General features: G+C 36.6%; 1 protein-coding gene across 6 annotated transcripts in view; it reads right to left on the bottom strand.

The window, feature by feature from the left end:
- Nucleotides 1–27,359, bottom strand: part of LOC138332868 (dystrophin-like) — a 305,298-nt gene that overhangs the window by 212,787 nt on the left and 65,152 nt on the right. For 5 of the 6 annotated variants that reach the window (XM_069280861.1, XM_069280851.1, XM_069280886.1 and 2 more), the window contains 3 exons: nucleotides 26,183–26,370; nucleotides 20,742–20,939; nucleotides 10,214–10,395 (listed from right to left, as the gene is read on the bottom strand). In XM_069280861.1, the coding sequence (XP_069136962.1) occupies nucleotides 10,214–10,395; nucleotides 20,742–20,939; nucleotides 26,183–26,370 (568 nt within the window). Of the gene's footprint in view, nucleotides 1–10,213; nucleotides 10,396–20,741; nucleotides 20,940–23,131; nucleotides 23,327–26,182; nucleotides 26,371–27,359 lie in introns of those variants that run through there. The other variant, XM_069280894.1, reaches the window with a different exon arrangement.

Below are 27,359 nucleotides of genomic sequence, written 5' to 3' on the forward strand. Positions count from 1 at the left end.
TAGGGCTTCCATACATAAAACAACAAGAACACAATTTGTATAGGGCTTCCATACATAAAACAACAAGAACACAATTTGTATATGGCTTCCATACATAAAACAACAAGAACACAATTTGTATAGGGCTTCCATACATAAAACAACAAGAACACAATTTGTATATGGCTTCCATACATAAAACAACAAGAACACAATTTGTATATGGCTTCCATACATAAAACAACAAGAAAACAAGAACACAATTTGTATAGGGCTTCCATACATAAAACAACCAAGAACACAATTTGTATAGGGCTTCCATACATAAAACAACAAGAACACAATTTGTATAGGGCTTCCATACATAAAACAACAAGAACACAATTTGTATAGAGCTTCCATACATAAAACAACAAGAACACAATTTGTATAGGGCTTCCATACATAAAACAACAAGAACACAATCCGTATAGGGCTTCCATACATAAAACAACAAGAACACAATTTGTATAGGGCTTCCATACATAAAACAACAAGAACACAATCCGTATAGGGCTTCCATACATAAAACAACAAGAACACAATTTGTATAGGGCTTCCATACATAAAACAACAAGAACACAATTTGTATAGGGCTTCCATACATAAAACAACAAGAACACAATTTGTATAGGGCTTCCATACATAAAACAACAAGAACACAATCCGTATAGGGTTTCCATACATAAAACAACAAAGAACACAATTCGTATATGGCTTAGTATCTTAGTTGTTATCAAGTTAAATGATCTAGTTTGGAAATAAACATCAAGTTCATGTTGGTACCGAATTGTACATTTAATTTCTTATATTGATTATAAACCAGCAGAATCACTCGATGGTAGAGTGATCTGAAAGTCTACCTAGACAAGAGTAATAACAACTACGAGATAAATGTCATACTCCTTGGTTTTATGTCTGTTGTTGATTAATCAAACAAGGAGATATAATCAAAGCTGAGAAGTGAAGCTTAAGTATCCATGTACATAGGAATAAAGTGATTTTTCTCCTTATATAACTGGGGTCAGTAAACGACCCCATTCCCAATGCCAACCCCAACCCCCAATTTTTTTCCCAATCACGATGAAATATTCCCAAATCAAATCTCTGAAAAACAAACAAAACTGAAAAGCTCTCCCCTCGTTGTTTAACCTGAAACAAACTACTCTGAAACTGTAGTTATGGCCGTCACCTTTTGATAAAATGAAACAGTTTACTGTTTTACAATATCTTATCACTTATTATACAATGTTCAGTAATGGGTAACTTTTTTCCAAAACTGTTCATTTTGCAATTAAAAATTCCCAATTTGTTACAAAAACTTTTTTCCAAAAATACCCTGAAAAATCACTGGATTATGTACTCAAGGACACATGCTCATGGCAAGATGGCATTACGTAAACCAACTACCTCCAATCAACTGGATAAATAGAAATGTGCATATACAATCTGGACATGTGGGATAGAATGGGACATGGTAGTGGATGGAACGTACAGGATAAGGGACCCTAACATAGGTATAAATACATGTTTACAGAGAATCAGTCAAAACCATAACAGAGATATAGTTGTGATCATCAGACATCTCACCTCTGTAAGCAGGAAGGTATTAGGACAAAACAGACAAGGGTAACACTGTTGGGATTCCATTTAATGGCGTGGACATCAAAAAACAAATTTCTGTTTTCATTATCAAAGTTGGTGGTACAAATTATTTCATAGTGTTTCATAATTGAAGATGGAAGATATAACACAAGTTAGCATTCCAAAGCTTTTTGCTTTGTAGCACATTTCACAGAATTAGTGAACATGACAGTAATGCAAGTTAACATGTACTAGTCTGCCTAGAGAGCCTGACTATAGTAATGTAGAGAGCACCTGGACCAAGGAAGAAGAGGTGTCTGTTTCACCACACTTGGAGGGGTAATTAGGCGTAAAATGTGAATTACATAGACTCATTAGTGTAATAAGTCAGGACAAATGTAAATCAGGGCTTTCCTATACAGACACTACAGCATAAAACAGGACAAGTGTAAATCAGGGCTTCCTCATACAGACACTACAGCATAAAACAGGACAAGTGTAAATCAGGGCTTCCTCAAACAGACACTACAGCATAAAACTGGACAAGTGTAAAACAGGACAAGTGTAAATCAGGGCTTCCTCATACAGACACTACAGCATAAAACATAAAAAACAGAGCAAAAACAACAGTGTAAATCAGGGCTTCCCAAACAGACACTACAGCATAAAACAGGACAAGTGTAAATCAGGGCTTCCTCAAACAGACACTACAGCATAAAACAGGACAAGTGTAAATCAGGGCTTCCTCAAACAGACACTACAGCATAAAACAGGACAAGTGTAAATCAGGGCTTCCTCATACAGACACTACAGCATAAAACAGGACAAGTGTAAATCAGGGCTTCCTCAAACAGACACTACAGCATAAAACAGGACAAGTGTAAATCAGGGCTTCCTCAAACAGACACTACAGCATAAAACAGGACAAGTGTAAATCAGGGCTTCCTCAAACAGACACTACAGCATAAAACAGGACAAGTGTAAATCAGGGCTTCCTCTTATAACAGACAGACACTACAGCATATAAAAGGACAAGTGTAAATCAGGGCTTCCTCATACAGACACTACAGCATAAAACAGGACAAGTGTAAATCAGGGCTTCCTCATACAGACACTACAGCATAAAACAGAACAAGTGTAAATCAGGGCTTCCTCATACAGACACTACAGCATAAAACAGAACAGTGTAAATCAGGGCTTCCTCTTACAGACACTACAGCATGAAACAGAACAAGTGTAAATCAGGGCTTCCTCATACAGACACTACAGCATAAAACAGGACAAAGTGTAAATCAGGGCTTCCTCATACAGACACTACAGCATAAAACAGGACAAGTGTAAATCAGGGCTTCCTCATTACAGACACTACAGCATAAAACAGACAAGTGTAAATCAGGGCTTCCTCATACAGACACTACAGCATAAAAACAGGACAAGTGTAAATCAGGGCTTCCTCATACAGACACTACAGCATAAAACAGGACAAGTGTAAATCAGGGCTTCTCACAGACACTACAGCATAACAGGACATGTAAATCAGGGCTCCCCAGACCTACAGCAACGACATGTAAATCAGGCTTCCTCATACAGACACTACAGCATAAAACAGGACAAGTGTAAATCAGGGCTTCCCATACAAACCAGACCTCAGCATAAACAGGACAAGTGTAAATCAGGGCTTCCTCATACAGACACTACAGCATAAAACAGGACAAGTGTAAATCAGGGCTTCCCAAGTAAATCAGGACAATTAACAGCTGTAAATCAGGGCTTCCTCATACAGACACTACAGCATAAAACAGGACAAGTGTAAATCAGGGCTTCCTCATACAGACACTACAGCATAAAACAGAACAAGTGTAAATCAGGGCCTCCCCATACAGACACTACAGCATAAAACAGGTATGATGGGAGGGGGGACTTGCAGAATATCTTCATAAACTTAAAACAGGTATTCACATTATAGGGATGGGGAGGGTGATTTTCCAGACACCTAGCCACCTAGCTACTACAATATGTCAAGGGAGTGGGAGGGACAAAAGTATATTTAAGTACAACTATTGTATTATTGGGGGTGGGTGGGGGGAGGCATGTATTGATGCTGAGAGTTATCAGGAATGTGGTGGGATAGGACAAGCAATGTACAGATACTGAGAGGTGAGAAAAAGGTACCTACGATGGGAAGGTAGCCAGTACTAGGGTAAAGAGATTGATGATGTAAGTGAAAGTATGAATCCTGAGAAGTGGGTAAAACAGAGAGTCTGATGCTAAGGAATTGGTCAGTATTATGGTAGGAAGAGAGCCTGGCCCGAATTTCTCGACAAAAACTGACTTAAGTCAAAATGTTTTACATAAGTTACAGAAACAGAAAAACTTAAGTCATGACTTAAGACAGCACTTCTGTTTCGAGAAATCGGGGCCTGATCAAATCAAATTTTAAAAAAGTTCAGTATCAAGGTTAGCAGAAGATATATTATTATGTAGATATGAGGAGTACTCGGATGCTATGGAGGTGGTGCATTGGTACACTTCAGTCAGGACATAGACTATGAAACATCTCCACTTATACTCCACTTAATACTGAAGAATTTGTTGTATTGAAGGGTATACAGCCAAGACATAATTTTTGTGTAATTATCTTGATTTTTGTATATAAATCTAAATGTTGGCATCACTTCAGCAAAACCTGTTTAGACCTGATGTGCCAGGCTCCTGCTAATATGTATAAGTTATAACACAAAACCCTGTTAGCGTCTTCACCGATATTTTACACTGATCTGGAGAAGCACTATGCAGCTTTCTGCTGTAGTAACATATATCCTGAACCCTCTACCTGTACAATAACAGCTTGGCACACCTCCAGTATCTATATACAACTATAAACTGATACCCAGAGCTTCAAATTTAAAACTAAGTCTGTTATCCTTTGATTGGGTCACTAACACCTTAGAGATGGCATATGGCAGACATCAAGAGTTACCTGCCCTTTGATAAGATAAGCATTAATAGGTGTAACCCCCCCCCCCCCACCCTCTTTTTCCTCCAGTACCTTACCATTAAACGTCTAGGCCCTGGGAGGCAGGGCTGGTTTGGGTAGATAGAGAGATATCAGGAGATAGTGGCAACCATTCTGTGAATCAGTCACTTCTCTGGCAGAATAAATCACCACAGTTCTTATATTGGTCAGTGTTTTTGTTGTTCCAGGTACATGTTTATTTATCTCTAGTACTCCATCATGTATTGAGATGACCACAGTTGAACCATATGGAAGCTATGGTAGGAAGAAAGTTAATGGTACCTCTTTGTTAGAGTACAGGAATATCCAAAGTAATTTAGAGATAGGGTCAGCTTGTAGATGCCTGTAACTTCATTGATCAACATACCCATAGTGTTTGGAAGATAGTCTAGGTAAAGAGTCTTGCTGTTGAAAATTATGAAGGCATCACAAACTAGTTTGTTTCTCAATATCCTAATAAAGCAATCAAACCACCAAAGGTAAAGGGAAGCTAGAACCAGGCCCTTCAAATCTTCAACATTAATGCTGCAGTCTATGGATACTACACATTAATGTGTTTTCGTAAATCAGAGAATGGACAATGGCAGTTGAAGTATGAGTAAAGCTGATCAAAATTGTTTTCTCTAGATACAAAAGTAAAACACCTTAATTGTTTTCTGTAAAGGAATGGACATAGGTATTTATAATGCCAGTTATGGCGCCTCACTATTGCACTTATATACAAAAGTAGGATATTCCAAATCTTTCTTTATCAAAAACAGACAACATCTACAAATCAACTGAAATGTTGCTGTAATTGAAGACACATCACAATGAATCTGATAGCAGAGATGATAAACATAGCCATGTAATAGGAATCAGATACATAGAGGAAACATCCAGGTAACCTGGTCTGATATACAGCTTATAAAATATACACTAGGATCCAGGGGGCTTTGGTGGAGATCAAATAGGGTCGGGCATACTGTTATAATCCATAGCCAGGTCATGGTGTTGCCAGAGGCATCAGTGTAGATTTCACTACCTCAATCAACATCAAACACAGTCATCCATAGATTTGACAGCAATGTTACCTGTTGGTAGTGAACTGAAATAAGGCATCCATTATTGCTAGAAGAGCATGTCACCAGCTACTACATAATAATCTCTACATACCTGTCATCATCACTCATGGCTAACACAAACTTAGAATCCGAAAAAACTTCCTTCGTCTGCCTTCCTTGGTACCCTGCAGACCTTCTACCAGCTGACCTGACTACACTGACCACCACTTACCAAAACTATGACCCATGTGTGGAGTGACCATTATAAAGATGTATACATTGTGCCTGTACCACAGGACTGCCTGTGATAACAACATCTTAGTCTGTAATATTAAGTTAGGTCAGGAGGGAATGCCAAGCCACATCAATGATATAGTGCTAGTCACATAACCTGTTAACAAACATCAATGATCAATGATATAGTGCTAGTCACATAACCTGTTAACATCAATGATATATGCTTGTCACATAACCTGTTAACATCAATGATATAGTGCTAGTCACATAACCTGTTAACATCAATGATATAATGCTTGTCACATAACCTGTTAACATCAATGATATAGTGCTAGTCACATAACCTGTTAACATCAATGATATATGCTTGTCACATAACCTGTTAACATCAATGATATAATGCTAGTCACATAACCTGTTAACATCAATGATATAATGCTAGTCACATAACCTGTTAACATCAATGATATAGTGCTAGTCACATAACCTGTTAACATCAATGATATAGTGCTAGTCACATAACCTGTTAACATCAATGATATAGTGCTAGTCACATAACCTGTTAACATCAATGATATAGTGCTAGTCACATAACCTGTTAACATCAATGATATAGTGCTAGTCACATAACCTGTTAACATCAATGATATAATGCTAGTCACATAACCTGTTAACATCAATGATATAATGCTAGTCACATAACCTGTTAACATCAATGATATAGTGCTAGTCACATAACCTGTTAACATCAATGATATAGTGCTAGTCACATAACCTGTTAACATCAATGATATAATGCTAGTCACATAACCTGTTAACATCAATGATATAATGCTAGTCACATAACCTGTTAACATCAATGATATATGCTAGTCACATAACCTGTTAACATCAATGATATAGTGCTAGTCACATAACCTGTTAACATCAATGATATAATGCTAGTCACATAACCTGTTAACATCAATGATATAGTGCTAGTCACATAACCTGTTAACATCAATGATATAATGCTAGTCACATAACCTGTTAACATCAATGATATAGTGCTAGTCACATAACCTGTTAACATCAATGATATAATGCTAGTCACATAACCTGTTAACATCAATGATATAATGCTAGTCACATAACCTGTTAACATCAATGATATAATGCTAGTCACATAACCTGTTAACATCAATGATATAGTGCTAGTCACATAACCTGTTAACATCAATGATATAATGCTAGTCACATAACCTGTTAACATCAATGATATAGTGCTAGTCACATAACCTGTTAACATCAATGATATAATGCTAGTCACATAACCTGTTAACATCAATGATATATGCTAGTCACATAACCTGTTAACATCAATGATATAGTGCTAGTCACATAACCTGTTAACATCAATGATATAGTGCTTGTCACATAACCTGTTAACATCAATGATATAATGCTAGTCACATAACCTGTTAACATCAATGATATAATGCTAGTCACATAACCTGTTAACATCAATGATATAGTGCTAGTCACATAACCTGTTAACATCAATGATATAGTGCTAGTCACATAACCTGTTAACATCAATGATATAGTGCTAGTCACATAACCTGTTAACATCAATGATATAGTGCTAGTCACATAACCTGTTAACATCAATGATATAGTGCTAGTCACATAACCTGTTAACATCAATGATATAATGCTAGTCACATAACCTGTTAACATCAATGATATATGCTAGTCACATAACCTGTTAACATCAATGATATAGTGCTAGTCACATAACCTGTTAACATCAATGATATAGTGCTAGTCACATAACCTGTTAACATCAATGATATAGTGCTAGTCACATAACCTGTTAACATCAATGATATAGTGCTAGTCACATAACCTGTTAACATCAATGATATAGTGCTAGTCACATAACCTGTTAACATCAATGATATAATGCTAGTCACATAACCTGTTAACATCAATGATATAGTGCTAGTCACATAACCTGTTAACATCAATGATATAATGCTAGTCACATAACCTGTTAACATCAATGATATAGTGCTTGTCACATAACCTGTTAACATCAATGATATAATGCTAGTCACATAACCTGTTAACATCAATGATATAGTGCTAGTCACATAACCTGTTAACATCAATGATATAGTGCTAGTCACATAACCTGTTAACATCAATGATATAGTGCTAGTCACATAACCTGTTAACATCAATGATATAGTGCTAGTCACATAACCTGTTAACATCAATGATATAATGCTAGTCACATAACCTGTTAACATCAATGATATAGTGCTAGTCACATAACCTGTTAACATCAATGATATAGTGCTAGTCACATAACCTGTTAACATCAATGATATAGTGCTAGTCACATAACCTGTTAACATCAATGATATAGTGCTAGTCACATAACCTGTTAACATCAATGATATAGTGCTAGTCACATAACCTGTTAACATCAATGATATAGTGCTAGTCACATAACCTGTTAACATCAATGATATAGTGCTAGTCACATAACCTGTTAACATCAATGATATAATGCTAGTCACATAACCTGTTAACATCAATGATATAGTGCTAGTCACATAACCTGTTAACATCAATGATATAGTGCTAGTCACATAACCTGTTAACATCAATGATATAATGCTAGTCACATAACCTGTTAACATCAATGATATAGTGCTAGTCACATAACCTGTTAACATCAATGATATAGTGCTAGTCACATAACCTGTTAAACATCAATGATATAGTGCTAGTCACATAACCTGTTAACATCAATGATATAGTGCTAGTCACATAACCTGTTAACATCAATGATATAGTGCTAGTCACATAACCTGTTTCTCACAAAAAATAGTGCAGTAAGATAATAAACATCTTACTGACCATCTACAGTCTATTAAGCAGTTTTCTATTTTCAATAATTTTCAACAAAGGAAGACTTACACATATAAACACCCTAGTCACATAACCTGTTTCTCACAAAAAATAGTGCAGTAAAATAATAGAACAATAAATTGAGACACAATAAATATCTTACTGACCATCTATAGTCAATTAAGTAGTTTTCTATTTTCAAATATTTTCAACAAAGGAAGACATACACATATAAACACCCTAGTCACATAACCTGTTTCTCATTTGTCCTACAACAGATATGAGATAAAGATCTACAATGGTACCAAACACACAAATAGAAGTGTGGAGATATAGGGGGGGGCTGAGAATGTAGACAGGAATATTGTTACAGTATGTGGATACACTGTAATAATACTACCTCTACCTTGTTGTTTACATTTCAGATAACTTTCAGCATTTATTACTTGATAATCTAGCTAATTAGTGGCTGAGACCAGCTCTGTGTATTGTAGAACATGTTTATCATCCCTTGCTATGCTGTAGATATTTGTATATAAACACTACATAATAGTGATGCAGTAATTAAAATTTCACAGCAGCAGTATGAGGTACGACTGTGAATGTTAACTATGTGTTAGCTAGCATAGTATCTAAGATGTAAACACTATTCTTCGATCTATATCAATTATCTATGTTCCTCATGACTAAAACACTGACCTCTTGATGAATACTTTAACTATTTCCCCGTCCACATCAATTTGTCCATTTTAAAAATGCCACCCTGTATAACACACCTGCTTCATTAAAGCTGTCCTTACCTAACTCCTCTGTTCCTTATTCCCACACTGTCAAACCTCTAGTTATCTATTCCTGACAAACTCCTTCTGCCCAGTATATCTGTCCTTAAAAATTAACTCATTTGCAAAAATGAATTTGTCCCTTCAAAATTTTTTTTTCTGCTGAACACTTCTACCAAATCATATACATGTACTGACTTGCTTTTCTGCCTCAAAAAAGCACAAAAAGTCTTTTGCTTACTCGTTTTTAAAGGCTAAGTGCTCTAGACTGAGTCAAAAGGTAAGGTTCGCTATGCTGAATCCATGAATTAAGTGATTGAGGCCAAGAGATATGTTCTCTAGACTGAATCCAAGGTTTCATTTTTCTAGACTGAGTCAAATGACTTATTGCTTTAGGCTTACATAGTCCAAGGATTTATTGCTCTAAATTGAGTCAAATGGCTAATTGTTCTAGACTATGGCCAAGAGAAAATTTCTAGAGACTGTGTTCAAGAATGTATTGCTTACACTTTGTCCAAGAACATATTGCTCTAGATTGTGCTCAAGAACAAATTGCTCTAGACTGTGTTCAAGAACATATTTCTCTAGTCCAAGAGCTGTTTCCATGAGCTATGTTGTCTATAAGGAGTACTCACCAACTCTGTCTGTGTATAGTCTTCATTCTAAGGTCCTCCCAGCGGTGGTTCAGTAGCCCCATCTGTACCCGTATCTCACTCTCCTCCTCCTCAAGTATCTTTCCCTCAGATATCAGGTCATTGCCCTCCTTTACCACCAGTCCTATACTGTCCTGGTGTTTGGTCAATTCCAACATAAACACCTAGAAAACAAAAGTCAAGGTCAACCAAACATTCATAGGTCAAGGTTAAAGAAATTTCGAATTGACCACAAAGCAATCAGTCTCCCTTTGAATGAATAAAGACACAAGTATGGTTCTTTTTTTTTTTAACTGAATCTATAAGATCTTAGTCAGACTAACATTACTGAATTATAGAAAAACCTGGAGTCAATATGCAGTGGGCTTTTAAGCAAAGGTAAAAGGTCAATAACTCTTTTTTTTTTTTAGGAAAATTCACTGGTTTTCGTCAAGGTGAAGTCAATGGTCCTTTCTATTGAAGAGGAGACAAAAAGTTTTGTAATCTTGTAGGTTGTTTACATGATGCAAGTGTATGAAGGGAAAGAAACATGGAATTTCTAATGGCAAAAAAATCCCATTGTAATGCCAGCACTTCACATAGCATCCTTTATAATCATAAATTACACAAGGAAGTTTACCTTACAGTATCACAGAATATAAACATCTGTTGGACACTGAAAATAAACCAGGAAATCTGCACATGCCAAACTTTTTATAAAGTTTACAAGAAAAGCTAAAGAATTAATTGTTACGCTAATCTAATAACCAGATATATAACACTAAATACATTATTAATGACTTTTACAGTAGAGGCATGGTGCATGCAGTCAGATGCTAAACACCATCTTATTGCTCTTGTGGTGATCCACAAGCCATGTTTTTAGGAAAACCAAAAACATATTTTAGAACTATGAAATAGTGTTACATGTGTAACAGAAAACAGGATAAAGAATCAAACCCCGAACCTCAATCTCGCTAGCTAGTCCAACATTCAGTCATAACCAACATCTGATAATCTATTATTGATATATATCAAATATGAAATGGTGCTCACTGTTCTAAATATTACCTCAAGTGAATTGACATAATATATGTTTACATAACATGACATTAACTTCACAAAGGTCACTCAAGATATAATGGATAAATCATCAAATTATTATGCAAATATCAATAAAAAACAACTGTGTTAAAATCAAGATGTGTATTGCTGTACATGTACACTAGGAATTTTGTCTCATGCCATATGTTTATCCTATTAAGCCTAATATACTTATAATAGCTGTGTATGGAGTGTTGTGTAACAGAATTAAAGGATTGGATTACAGTAAAGCTGATCAGTTTAAACGTTAAATCCCTGCCGTTCCCCTACACATACAACGCCTACAAATATAGGTAATACCTTGGTTTAGAAACTATGTTCTCTGTAGTAATAATGGAACCTATATCATTCTATAGCATTCATTCACATTTACTGACTAATTTAAACACAAATCTTAGTATAACTTATTATTATGAGCAACAAATAACAACAAAACTTACCAATAATAGAAAGTTGAAAAAAATCATTTTTTTTCCTTTAAACTTTATCTTTGAAATACTTTGAAGCAAAAGTATATCATTCACTTCTAGCAATTACAATTTTCAGCCCCATAAAATAATTCAGAATACTTATAAAAAATAAAATTTACAATATGGAGGTTGTCAATTTGTTTATCTTAATTTTGCCTCTGTGATTAAGAACTGAATGAGACTGTACATGATTAAAGTCAACCATATAACAATATAGATATACATGTAGGTCCCTTTAAACTGTGATACTTTTGCCAAATGAAACCAAAGTTGGATCATAAACAGGTCCCTACCCTCTAATCTTCCAAATGAGCACAGGAAAAATTGTTCAAAGATCTGTTAGCATCATGAATTTTCTACAATAATATTCTGCAATAGTTTTTCCAGTTGACTTCAAATTACATAACTTTCACATCATCTTTTTAAGCCTGTTCATCATTTCTTCTCCATGTCTTTTGATTATGAGAGTTTGCTGGTTTGCTTTCCAGTTTTCGACAAGCTGACCAGACTTTGATGAAGCTGATGGAAGGAAAACAGGTGTCTATGTCACTTATAAGCTTGGTAATCACACAGAACAGCACATACCTACAAGCTTTGTGATAACCAGGATTTCTGGAATCTCATAATGACCATATTTATGTCGTTTTTTTATGTTTTGTTGATGGCTATTAGTAAAGACTAGGGTAGAATATTGATAAGAACCTAGGTTACTAGGCCAAGAATATTGGGAGCTATTGTTATACAACAGTATGTTCCCATGGTTATGATTATGTGAATATGGTATAGTAATATCAAATAAACTTAATCACTGAGCATTTTATAATGAAAACTCAAAGAATACTTTCTAAAATATTCATGAAATAAGCAGATCTATACATTCAGTGAACTTGGGATAAAAATCTTAGTCAAATTCTGATCCAAGACAACCCCATCCATCCCTTGTTTGTTAATGTATAAAAAGGCTGAAATAATTCAAAATGTGATGGGAATATGTTTGTGCAACAAATGCCTTCAACATAAGTCACATTGGGCCATAAAACTAAAACAGTTGTACTACAAAAGACTTTCCACCCCAGCTAGTCAAGGGAATTGGCCATTACTGTGGTGCCGTCCAGACAGATAATGGAAGTACATATACCATCAGAGTCTTTACAGTGACACATAGTTCTAGGATGGAACAGCTCATTGGTACAGCAAAGACAAACCAGGTTTTTTTACAACATGATTGCAAGTTTAGCATGCATGTAGTAAACTAATAATACAATAATCTAATTTGTCCCCATCACAAATGAACATATATAAGACTTTACTATTACTATTTCTTCATCCTTTTTCCTTTGTTATACTATAGGACGATTCAGAGTAAAGACACACAAATTCAGATTATATATGCATTTTGCCTCCATCATTAGTGTTACCATCGCCGACAGACTAGATCTGATTAGGAATCAGTGTAGTGAGGTTACATGTTGTCTGTGATCATTAAATTTCTGTGATCATGGATTTTACATTGTCTGCAGTTTATTTCTACAGGCAAAACAGAGAGTTCTCCATTGATATGGTAACCATGGTTACCAGAAAAATGCATTCTACAAAGATCTGTTTCCATGGCATTTTACTACAAATCAGAAAGTCTATTATTAAACTGCATGTCATGTTACAAAGCGAAGACTGTGATGATCAGGGAACACATACAATCAGATTGTCAAAAATACGAAATTCATCATTCAGGTCTGTAACAATTGATAAAACATTTCAGGTGAGGCTTCCCATCTTTCAATCACAAGCTGTTTATAGAAACTGGAGGGGTATTTTATATGATGGATTTTTCTCTGGTGAACAAATGTTGGTGGTTACAGTGTTCCAGATACTAAGATACTTCATAACCTTACAATACTATCTATATTACACAAACTAGTAGCTGTTATCTTGACTACCTTGATCCTTGAGTCAGATGACCTACTAAATGCAAACAACTAAAAGCTACATCACTATGTTTGATTTTACTTTGTGTTCTTGCCACAGAATAGCTTTGGTACTTTGTTTCTGATATGTCCCTGATTCTCACACTCATAGACTAAAGTACATCTGACCTCTGACCTTGGAATATATTCAAGATTGCAGTCTTTCTTTAACTGTGCATCAACATTTACAAACTCATACAATTATCATGCGGGATAATTAATTTTGATACGTTGGTCCTCAGGAAGTAAAAATACTGACACAGTACTAGGTCTAATCTTCAGCTTTCTGTGGTCTAACTGCGTTACAAATTTTGCAATACTGTTTAAGATGTGGACAAAACAGATCTCAAAATAAAAATAATTTCATAAGGAAAGTCTCCTTCTGCATTGTTTAGGTGTCCTTGCAATCTATTATTGAAGTTATTTCATTTCGTCAACAGTGCAAATGTATAAGCCCACATGTTCTACAATTTTGAATGTTACTCATCTGGCAAATGTCATTACATCCCCTTTGACTTTTTCATAAATGAGAATGAAAAAACTGGTGGCGTCAAGAGGGTAGAATATGATGTTTCCAGAGGGAAACATGATGTTGTGCTCACATCAATCACATGATTTGATAAACCAATCTAATATGTCCATTCAGTAAATTATCAGAATGAGGTATAATAATATGTTTTAGCCTCCTGCACTTGCAGCAGAATAAGTACGGTATCATAGCTATAAGGTTTTGTACAGACACTATTGATGTTATCACTGAACATTTAATTGTTTTTCCTGGCTGATCACATCTACTTAATCTCTGACTACATACATACAACACTTACAATCCAATACCTTTGTAGTATTTTAGGAAACCACTGAAATCAATATCAGACGAATCAATTTTAGTTTTTAATGCACATGGCTCTCTGTCAGTGGTATGGTCAGAAACCTGGATCCATTCTGGTGGTATGGTATGGTCAGAAGTCTGGCTCTCTGTCAGTGGTATGGTCAGAAACCTGGATCCTTCTGGTGGTATGGTATGGTCAGAAGTCTGGCTCTCTGTCAGTGGTATGGTCAGAAACCTGGATCCCTGCTGGTGGTAGGGTATGGTCAGAGGTCTGGTTCTCTGTCAGTGGTATGGTCAGAAACCTAGATCCCTTCTTGTGGTATTGCATGGTCAGAAGTCTGGCTCTCTGTCAGTGGTATGGTCAGAAACCTGGATTCCTTCTGGTGGTAGGGTATGGTCAGAGGTCTGGCTCTCTGTCAGTGGTATGGTCAGAAACCTGGATCCCTTTTGGTGGTATGGTATGGTCAGAAGTCTGGCTCTCTGTCAGTGGTATGGTCAGAAACCTGGATCCCTTCTGTGGTAGGGTATGGTCAGAGGTCTGGCTCTCTGTCAGTGGTATGGTCAAAAGTCCGGCTCTCTGTCAGTGGTATAGTCAGAAGTCTGGCTCTCTGTCAGTGGTATGGTCAGAAACCTGGATCAGTTCTGGTGGTATGGTATGGTCAGACGTCTGGCTCTCTGTCAGTGGTATGGTGACAAAACTGGATCCCTTCTGTGGTATTGTATGGTCAGAAGTCTGGTTCTCTGTCAGTGGTATGGTCAGAAACCTTGATCCCTTTTGGTGGTATGGTATGGTCAGAAGTCTGGCTCTCTGTCAGTGGTATGGTCAGAAACCTGGATCCCTTCTGGTGGTATTGCATGGTCAGAAGTCTGGCTCTCTGTCAGTGGTATGGTCAGAAACCTGGATCCCTTCTGGTGGTATTGCATGGTCAGAAGTCTGGCTCTCTGTCAGTGGTATGGTCAGAAACCTGGATCCCTTCTGGTGGTAGGGTATGGTCAGAGGTCTGGCTCTCTGTCAGTGGTATGGTCAAAAGTCTGGCTCTCTGTCAGTGGTATGGTCAGAAGTCTGGCTCTCTGTCAGTGGTATGGTCAGAAACCTGGTTCCCTTCTGGTGGTATTGTATGGTCAGAAGTCTGGCTCTCTGTCAGTGGTATGGTCAGAAACCTGGATCAGTTCTGGTGGTATGGTATGGTCAGACGTCTGGCTCTCTGTCAGTGGTATGGTGACAAAACTGGATCCCTTCTGGTGGTATTGTATGGTCAGAAGTCTGGTTCTCTGTCAGTGGTATGGTCAGAAACCTTGATCCCTTTTGGTGGTATGGTATGGTCAGAAGTCTGGCTCTCTGTCAGTGGTATGGTCAGAAACCTGGATCCCTTCTGGTGGTATTGCATGGTCAGAAGTCTGGCTCTCTGTCAGTGGTATGGTCAGAAACCTGGATCCCTTCTGGTGGTATTGCATGGTCAGAAGTCTGGCTCTCTGTCAGTGGTATGGTCAGAAACCTGGATTCCTTCTGGTGGTAGGGTATGGTCAGAAGTCTGGCTCTCTGTCAGTGGTATGGTCAGAAACCTTGTTCCCTTCTGGTGGTATTGTATGGTCAGAAGTCTGGCTCTCTGTCAGTGGTATGGTCAGAAACCTGGATCAGTTCTGGCGGTATGGTATGGTCAGACGTCTGGCTCTCTGTCAGTGGTATGGTGACAAAACTGGATCCCTTCTGGTGGTATTGTATGGTCAGAAGTCTGGTTCTCTGTCAGTGGTATGGTCAGAAACCTTGATCCCTTTTGGTGGTATGGTCAGAAACCTTGATCCCTTTTGGTGGTATGGTATGGTCAGAAGTCTGGCTCTCTGTCAGTGGTATGGTCAGAAACCTGGATCCCTTCTGGTGGTATTGCATGGTCAGAAGTCTGGCTCTCTGTCAGTGGTATGGTCAGAAACCTGGATCCCTTCTGGTGGTAGGGTATGGTCAGAAGTCTGGCTCTCTGTCAGTGGTATTGACAGAATCCTAACTCTCTTTCAGTGGTATGATCAGAATCCTAACTCTCTTTCAGTGGTCTTGTCAGAATCCTAACTTTCTTTCAGTGGTATTGACAGAATCCTAACTCTCTTTCAGTGGTATGGTCAGAATCCTAACTCTCTTTCAGTGGTATGGTCAGAATCCTAACTCTCTTTCAGTGGTATTGTCAGAAGTCTGTCTGGCAATCTTTTTGTGGTATGCTCAGAAGCCTATAAACTTCCTTGAACTACTGTTTAAATGACTAGGACGTTTTGTAAGGTAATAGCGCCCAGAAAGAAAACCACTGGCCTACAGAAAATAGACAGGCAACTATCTCATATATGGGGTTCCCAACTAGTGGTTGAATGTAATTTGAAATGACCCCATACATTTATTATTTCACATTTGATTTTATGGAGTAAATCCACATTTACATGCTGAAATTGACTGTGTTTTGTTAATACTTTACAATAAAATCAAAAGCTTTCCAAATATATGAGTTTTTTGATAATGAATTTCTGTCAAAAGACATAAGTCATGTGGAAAAATAATTACAAAAAATAAGAAATTGTTGTAATAAAATGAGTATTATTCCTAGAACAAATCATTTTTTGTGTAAAGATATTTAAAAAACAAACTGCACTAAAATTAATGTATTAACGGTGACTGATTTAGTACCTTTACACCAACCATTACACCAGTGTGTAGGTAAGGTATGAACACATTACCGTCAATAGCTCACCTGTCTTCAGGTGTGTTAAACAGGTTAACGATGAAATGTATCACAGTTTACCTGTCTGGAGGAAGCCCATAAACACATTTATAGCAAATGTATTAACTGATAGAGTATAACAGTAAATGTATTATAGTCTTAAATGTTTGTTATAAACGCTGAGACTCTAACGACCATTACACAGGTGTTACTACAGGTAAGGCAATACCTGTATACTATCTGGATAGTGAGCTAAGACACCTTTATGTAAAACTCAAAAACTAACTTTTAAAGTATATTAAGACACATTCATAGATAAACTACAAACAGACATACTTCCTATATATACAACACCTTGACAAAGCTACAATGAAATAGACTTTTGTGTTATTATCTTTGATCTCAAATAAGAAGTTGAAAACACCAGAATAAGCTTTAAAAGATGTGATGCAACCTACAGTATTTGAAAATCCAAGCCTAAAAAATATATAGTTACATCAATATTTCTACATCTTCAAGTCATAAACAGAAATTGAAATAAATAATTGAGGCATTACAAATAGATAGTTTTATCTTTATCATCAATTTTGAAGATTATAATAAAATCGGGATCATTCTCTAATACATAAAAGTGTCACCCAACCTCTATCATCAGTATCAATAGTTTGACACCTTCATATATAACAGGGGTCTATATAAACTCTAATAATCAACAGCCATTTCCACCACGGAAACTAAACGACTCTCCAGACATTTACAACATCAGACACAGATATTCCTATCTGTTTTATCATGTAGTAGTACAGAATCAGTTATCTGGGTTTTTGTAGGCTGTGCAATGTTAACATATAGCACCACACAGACATATAGACATGTAGCTTTATAGACAGACTGTGTCATTTCTTGTACTTCATCCAGACAAAAAGATCCACCAATTATTGGTCAAAAGACCAATCACCTGAGGTCAATGTTACAGACTCCAGTAGAACAACGAGAGAAAATCCAAAACAAAATTTCAAGGTCACTAATACCAATATTTAATAGAATAACAGAGATTTTCAATAATTTCTTGTTTGAAATCAGTTTTGACATCATTTTTTTCACAAGGATGTAAAGTCTATCTATGGATAATGATGGAACAAGAATGTCTTCAAAGCAATCAGTTCTGTATTTAATATTAATCACATTCCAGCCGAGATATCAGGTTACACACGAAATACAGTAATTAGTCTAGAAATCACTGATTCTAAGGCAAACTTGCGTCTACTTAGTCAGAAACTAATTCTGTAATTATTTTGTAAAAACACACCTTCTCAAAAAATTGTCTGAAGAATATGCGTGGCGAATTGCTAATTTGTACAATTCTGGTGATTTGATCACTGAAATAATTACGGTACTCTATTTGCTAAAACATTATTTCTTTGTGCTTGCATTTATTGGAACATGGTTCTTATAATTGATTGATATCAACTGATTGATTCTGATATAACTTTTAATTCACCACGATAAAGTTCAATATCTTGTCCACAATAATAATATGTGTGTAGAAATGGCTGAACATAAGTCATAACCAAACCATGAGATAAATACATAGGTATAATGTATTCAGAGGCACACTTAGCCTGGGTCAACATGGAGGCAAATCCAAGGTAGCTTTCATATCAATAAATGCAAAACCTTGAAACCAACTAAAAATTAAACCCTCCATTGACAAACTATATCACTGATTTACTATATTAGATTACGTTTCAGAATCTGACAGATTTTTTTTGTGATGATTACTTACACCAGCACACCCCCGTACAATGAAGCTGACACAACTCATACACGATTGATAGCTATACTATTATAACATAACACTTCTATTTTTCAAACTCTGACATGACCGAGATTTGATGTGTGATTATGGTTTCTGATGAAAACAAAGATTTGCTATGTGATAAACAACTAAGAGGTATATTTGGAATTTCCTAGTCTAAAAAAATCTATTGTCGTCAGCTTTTGAAGCAGAAAAACGTGACCTGTTTTTCTGACTTACATTTTTAAATGATGGCTTTTTTGTTCTTTCTGAGTGGTTGTATGCACTTTAAGTTCTGAGGAGATAATTCAGAACAATATATTGAAAGAAATTTAATTATATAGTGCCTGCCACACTATTTCATTGAGAATACAAGCCTTTAATTCACTCCATCTCTCGCTTAGTTTTATTTCTCTGATTTGCTTCCTATTTCCTAAGGCACCAGCTTCTATACTAAAGCAAGAAATTCCACACATTCTCCATGACAGATAATCTTAAAATCCAACTAAAAAGCTGGAATAATAGCTCTAGATTATTGCATTTTTAAAAGAAATAAAACTTTAGAATTTGACTGCATAGTCACAAGGACCAAAAATCTTTGTTGATTTTTTTCACCAAATTCTCATATTGGATTATCTCCCCCTTGTCTGAAATCAGAGTAAGACAAATGAGACCAATATCTAAAAATTACATTTTTTTATTATTTAAGATACAGGTGTCTTGTACATTCTCTAGAGCCTATCCTAGTAACCATATTTTAGTAGGAAATGGTGGGGAGGGAGGTTAAAATAAAATTGTGTTCATAATACACTATGCTATGCTTACTTTAACCTAGCTACCTACAGGGCAACTGCAATAGTTGTCAGAGTCATTAATCCAAAACCATTTAGTCATTAAGCTATCTCTAAAAACATATTATGTCATGAATGCAATCATGACCTTGCCATTGGCCAACATGCTCACTAATTGATTTTTACAACCAAGTCATTCAGAAATTACCTGAAAAAAAAATGTTCCCAATCCAATTCCATTGTATTATATGATTTGAAAACACACACTGCTGTATTTTAGATAGCTATATAGTCCTGATGTATCTCTGGTGTCTATCAAAATGTCTATATCTGTTATCAGGTTAATAAATCAGCCTAATGACCTGATGATTTCCCCTCACACAGATAGCTGTGTGGGACATACACTATACATCTAGAGGTCGGTATGTGAAGGCTATTTGTTGAGAAATGACCATCTGAACTTAGGATGGACTGCTCAGCTGAAGCCTGTAATAGTTTAGATCCCCTAATTTGATCCTCTTAAGATTATAGACATATACCAGGGATTAAATACTGACTGAACCATTTTGTAATTGACACTGCATAATCCCTTGGATAACAAAAGTCCTTTAAAGTCAGCAGTTTTTCAAGGTCATAGGAATTTGAACAATGAACAAAGATGGTAATATGTCAAGGTCATAGATTGCAGATACTTATAAAATAGGGAAGAATAATGTAACAGTAAGATGTTGAGTCACAGTGTCAAGGTCGACAATGTTAGAAACAAGTTTACAACTGGTTATAACTTAAAATATTTTAAGAGATGCTACGTTGACCTCTCACCTTTGACCAATAAATAAACAACAAATTTCATAAGAAAAAAAGTAAACTTACCTCGTGTTGGTTGAACTGTTCCTTGACCTTGCCAACGATGGTTGCTATGGGTTCTTGTTTCTCCATGGTTTCCTCAGCTTCAAGAAGCCAGGTCAAGACATTTTCCATGTCATCTTGATACGACATCAAGTCAACGGATGTCGCGGCTGAACTCATTGTGCTGTGATGGCTGGACGAACTACTCAGGGACATAGCCGTCTACAACAACCAAATACATGTGGCATGTCATCCTGGTCACAGATTGTTCTCATTACAAATGTGTTATCTTACATATCCAAACTGAAAAGTAGGCAGAAAACAAAAATATTTCTACACTCCCATATACAAAGAATGTAACACTTGCTCAGTGGTAGGGGTGTCTGCTTTTATGTACTTAGGTGAGACACAGGGACTGAATTGTTGTATTTTTCGAGCCAATTAACTTGGCAACATTACTCTGAAGCTTTAAATCACAGTGTCCGATGCCAGCTCACTGAAGGGACAGACATACTAGTGAACACACACAAGGTTATGTAATAATCCAGCTCGGCACGAAAAAACAATACCACAGATATTCCGGTGTATGTTCCAGAGCAGCGAAATAACCAGATCAAAGGAACACGGGTTAACAACTCCGTCTCACTTAAAATAGACTAAGAATTCCAACGATGAAGATCATTATCCCTAGGTAGATCGCTCATTAGCACCTGTAAAACAGGTATGCACAGGTAGAAGAACACCTCCAATTATAATCAAACTATTCACAATAACCATAACACATAGCCAATGTGTTATTTCTCCTCAATATCAGAAGTCCTTGAAAGTGTGTAGGGCCCATGCAATAATCCAAGAGTGTTTACAAACACACCATACTGAGCACTAGTTACAGAATTCCAGTGTGGCTTTTCACAGTGCAGCAGATACATGTATACCTGCAGGTAATCCAGTCCTGGAAGGTATATATAAATACACTCTGTACACAAGAGATTGCTCTGATATCAATCCACTCTAGACACAGGCTAATGTGGGTAGGTTGGGGACCGGTCCCCAAGGCTAGTATTTGGGATGCTGAAAATCTATAACCCCCTGTACTCCTATAGGGATATTACACAGTAGGGAGCTCATGCCCAAGAAGGATATTCCTACTGCACTGGCTCTGCCCCTGTTATACACACAAAAGGATCAGACCGTTTGTAGTGTGGATTTCACCAAATTATCACACCATTTATTTCCTGTTTACCCATCATCATGTCTTTTACTCCTGGTACACTATATTGGGTAGAGCTCCTTATCTTCTCATCCTAATTTATCATAATTAGTCGGCACTTCCCCTCTGGTAACCTGTGGAAACACCTTAAACTTATCCCTCAGTATCTCTCCCTGTATTGGTCCAGTGCTATCATACTACCCCATCTGTGTATCCTGAAGGTCCAGTTCAATGTTCTCTGACCAGCATGTAAACAGCAGTGTACATCACCAGTTAGGGTGTTACTAAATGTACTTTGTAACCAGCAGTACTAATAGCCTTCACACCTAACCAGTGCTGGTCTGTACTAGGTCTGGCCACCAGACAACTAGTATTTGTAACATACATACAGCATTGTTACACCACAACAACACCACAGAGACAGCTGGACATGTAATCTGTAGTCTGTCAGGTCAGCTGGCCTCATCAGGATACAGCCTCAGTATCAGGTACTATAGTGTATAGTACCACAGTAACTAAGAGTCAACAGTATACCTATATTGACCACACTGAAGGGCAGTACCACAGAGCTGTATAATGGTCCACTCTCATCCTTACTCACAGAAGATGGACAGCAATACTTTAAAACAGGAGAATTCAACACCTCATCCCATTACAGAAGGTCACACTGGGAAATAGTGCACTAACAGCTAGAATGTTTACAATTTTAATACAATGCGGACTATAAATACCTACCATGTGTGTGAAAATAAGGACAGACTATAATTATCACTATAAGTGTCTTGCCCAACATTATCCCCATGTGAGTGGAGGGATCCTAGGTTAGCCCCATCATGTGTGCCCTTAGTCCCTTTGTAGGAGGAAGGGTTGCAAGGTGATAATATTAGTGTAACTGTGTTCCGTCCCCAATACCCCCCTTATTGTGCATGTGGGATAAAACCATGACACCTGCAATAATCACATAAGTATTAACTTAGGATCCCTGCACTCTCATGGCCTAAACCCAGACACTTTCGATGTTAAATCAAAGAGGTTAACCAAGATGTCCTAAGCCTAACGGAAACCTAAACCAGGGTCTGTCAGGACTCCAAGGGGGCTAGTTCAGAGGCAAGGAGCTTTGGATGAAAACTTTCTATGGGGAATCTAAAGGTTAACAACAATAGGACAACACGACAAAATACAGTTATGCTGATACCATACATACCTAGTGTGAGACATGTCTAGCACACAACAGTTAGAATTATCACAATACTATCCCGAGCTGCAGTCTATATAATAATCCGTTACTGCACAATAACCTGCCAGTGTTTAGGGAGACAGTGAGCCTGTAGTGTTTACGGGACAGTCTGCCAGGAGTACTCGTGTTTTAGGGACATACCCATTCCTCAATGAATGTGACATACCCCGATAAGCTGCTAAGGTCATTACACACTAGGCTGGGTACATGTTATTTTCTGTGTGTGTAAGCACCCGGTGTTTAGATATGCAGATTAGTAAAAATCACACACACAAAATCAAAACGGGTGGGCGGAGTGTGTACAGGGAACATGCCTCCTGCTTATTATCAGCTCGCTCCGATTGACAATCGACTGGACGGGATCAATAAACACTGTGTCAAAAATCTCTGATAAAAACGGTGCGATACTGTCTACAACATTTAGTGATAACCCCATAGGGTCAACAGTTTAACAAGCAGCCAGGTATTACTGCTGGCGACTTTGTACAACATTTACTGACAAAAATATGGGAAAAAAAAGAAATCAGAAAAGTTCCAAAATGTGTTCAACAGTATTGAGAGCACCATCACTTTTATTTCTAAACAGTGATATCCCCTTGGACATCCCCAGACAACTAACATTCATCAGAAAGAGACTTGCTCACAGCCCAATTGAGTCTATTATTGCCGTTACACTAATTGCTCAAAGTTGTCCAAACTATTCTCTTTTTAAAATTTCTTTATGATAAAAATCATGCAGTTTGTTTAAAATATCCAGAAGACTGGTCAGTTAATTCCTGTTTCATGAGCACTTTAACTAATATCTTTATGTAGAGATAGTTTTAAGATGGAATAAAATTACCTGCAACTTTATAAACACCACTGCCGTGCTATTATAAATAGGAAATTTGTTGTAAATAGATAAAAAAAGATTTTTTACTTGACAAATGAGCTAGCAGCTAGGAATCTATCTGAAACGCTTATGATTTGGGGGGATAGTTTTGGCTGAAATAAACAAGATCTCTACAGGTATTACAAGCTCATTAGCCTCACTCTGAGCTGCGTGTACTCTAAGCTACCAGCCCGCGTCATAGCCCATGTACTCTTCCTGGAAATAATGACAAATCATTCTGACAAAGAAAGCTACACTTCAACTCAAACGATGTTAAAGCATGGCCACTTCATGCACAGAATACTCTTAATTATCCAGCGTTTATTGAAATGGTGATTATGCTCCCGAACATTTTCAATGCGACTTAATCACCACCAAGCTTTAGAGAGTTAGACCAATCACAACCCTCAGTGGTCGGAGGTCTGTTGATTCTCCAGTTGTTCCAGAGACAAAAGAAATGTTTTTTGGCATTCACATACTAGAATCCTGTTATTTCTATGTAAACACACCATCACTATCTTATTATTTTACTAGCTACATTCAAATACATCTACAGACAATTGTTTAACTCATCAGATACACTACGGTGAAGTATGAACACCATTCCACAATTTGATATCAATAAAGGTATTTGCCTTACGTCAGGTTTCTACAAGTCCTAAACTGTTTAACTATACTTTTGTTATTCCTATCTAAATGTATCACAGTAAAAAATGAAAATAACTTCATGACCCTGGCATCCTTTAAAGATTTCCTATACAGGTGTTTTTAAAGAAAAGGGTTTCGACTTCTTTGATCAGTTTCATGGCATAAACATATGCCTTAAATTCTATCATTAGTTCCAAAGGTAGATTCGCAGACTTTTAAATTGCTTTTCTTCCTATCAAACCTGAAAGACATATTCATTCTGGCCATGGTAGTTAAAATACTTGAACAGTGATATGCTAATTTGTTTGCTTTTCCTTGTTCCTCTCAGATATTTTGTCGGTTTATTCCATCTAAATTGTTTCTTCTTCTACCATCAAATTCAACAAATACCAGCTTTTTCGTTTTTTTGGTTTTTTTTGCATTTTATTTGCTTGAGTCAAAGCCACTAAAACTACAAGCAGTGATTACGTTACAAATTCTAGTAAACAAATTATCACAAATTTTATTAATTTAAAAAAAATCTTTATCAACACTTCTTAATTTACAGCAGTTTTCATTTTTTTTTCTGAGGAAACATGATATCATACAGACTATCTCCTCACAAGGTATCAGTAAACATTGGAGGAAAATGTTTAAATGACTAACATGTCATTTTTTTCTTTGAAGACAGTCTTTTGTAAAGATATCAACTTTCACCAATATTTTGTAATTTTAATGTACACTACCTTATATCCTCTCAAGGCCAGAGGATCATCTTTAAAAGGTTACTCGAATATCTAAAACATTCCATATGACCTTAAGGGCAAAGGTCAACTTCAATAGGTATTCAAAACAACATTTTCTTAGGACAGAATTTTAAATATCCTTACTTCCATGTTTTACACTTGAATGCAAAACCAGGAACAGTTCAGCACAAATCTCGTTAATGTTGGTTGCACCTGTATTTGTTAGGTAATTCAAGCAGGTACAGATCTTTAGGATCCGCCTCTTCTGTGCGTTTGATGTGCAGATTTGCATAACACAGAATTTGTCTGTCATGTGATACATGCAACCTTGAAAGTCAATGGTTGTTAGGCATGACTGTCATGGCTGCGAGGTTACAATATTGTGATGTTGGGGTAACATACCAGTCTGACTTTTGAGACATATCTGTGCCACCAACACATGTGATAAAGCTGTGACACTGTCAACAAAACTATATCTCATCAAACTCTCCAATTTATTTACAAGTACAGTCAAACTAGTCTATAAAGACAACCAACCTGATAAAGACAAATTGGACCTTATAGCCAAGTGGTCTTTATACAGAGGTCAAATTGCATTGAAATTGGCATTATATCTATAACAAACCATGGTATACTTTAAGTAAGGAGTTGAAGAGTTCTGATGAAATTTTACCTTGACCTTTTATTTCAATGATAATTTTAGAAACCAGAGCCTTTATTTCATTTCTTTTTTAATCAGACCATTGAATTGTTTTGTTAATCTAAAGTACCCACCTCAGATTTGGTGATTTTCTCAGTGAATGTAAATGTGTCTGCGGAGTTGGCGGAGTGCGTGGAGTTAGCTGTAGACGGAGTGATGGGACCTTCCTCCGTGGGGGTAATGTTACTATGGGGTAGAACTTGGAAAAAACACATCAAGTACATCATCACTGACTTTTTATCTGGGTTCTCTACATCCACATCTGTAATATAAAAAAAATTCCATTGTCCATATTTCACCTAAAAATGTTTTTAATTTTTCTACTCAAAAGGCAATGTAATCAAACATTAACTAATTAAACTTTCTGATCAACTTTCGTTGCCGAAGACTGCTGACGTTGGAGATATTACATTTAAGAAATTTCTGACACTCCTCTTGGGAATGGCAATTTGAAAGAACAAATGATATGTACACTCTTGACAAACTGATACACGTACAGCTGATTGAATAAAAGACTGCTAGATGGAAGTGAACTTATAACTAAAACGTAAACCAGCTAGATCATTAAAATAAGGATAAACTTTTCAGTTTTCTCATTAAGAAATAAGCATTAAGTTCTGAATGTTATTCTCGGATTTCAAATCATTTGATCCCTTGTCCTAAAATGTCCAAACATCTCGAGAGTCAGCATTTTGGTGGCCTTTCCTTCAGACTTACTTCAGTCAAAATATTATAAACCTGCATTCAGGCCGCAGGCCATTTGTCTAAAATAACACAATATTGTTCCATTATTTCACCTTAACTGATGTTATTAAGGCTTTCTAATGATATCATTATATGCAACATGAAAGATCAAATTATGAAAGGGAAAGATTTGCAACTCCATATCTATCGGAGACAAAATCAATACTGTTACCCCTTTTTGCCATCTAATTACCCTCATACAACTTCAGACCCAAGTTTCATCAATGCTCCTTAATCAAGGTGTTTCATTAAGGAATGCTGACCACACTGGAATCAGTTGTGAAGCACATTGCTATTGTTGTCCACTTCTATTTCATCTTTGAATGACACAATGGTACTATTCAATTTCACTGTGTGAATTGATCAGCAAGTCAAAATAGTATATACAGTGGAACTCAGTTAATATGAACTCGAAGGAACCGAGATAAAACTTCGAGTTATCCGAGTGTTCGAATTAAGCGAGTTCTCATGTCTACTGACGATCTCTTTACTTAGTATAAATAGACT

The sequence above is a fragment of the Argopecten irradians genome, chromosome 1 (genome assembly GCF_041381155.1).
Source record: "Argopecten irradians isolate NY chromosome 1, Ai_NY, whole genome shotgun sequence".
NCBI classification, from domain to species: domain Eukaryota; kingdom Metazoa; phylum Mollusca; class Bivalvia; order Pectinida; family Pectinidae; genus Argopecten; species Argopecten irradians.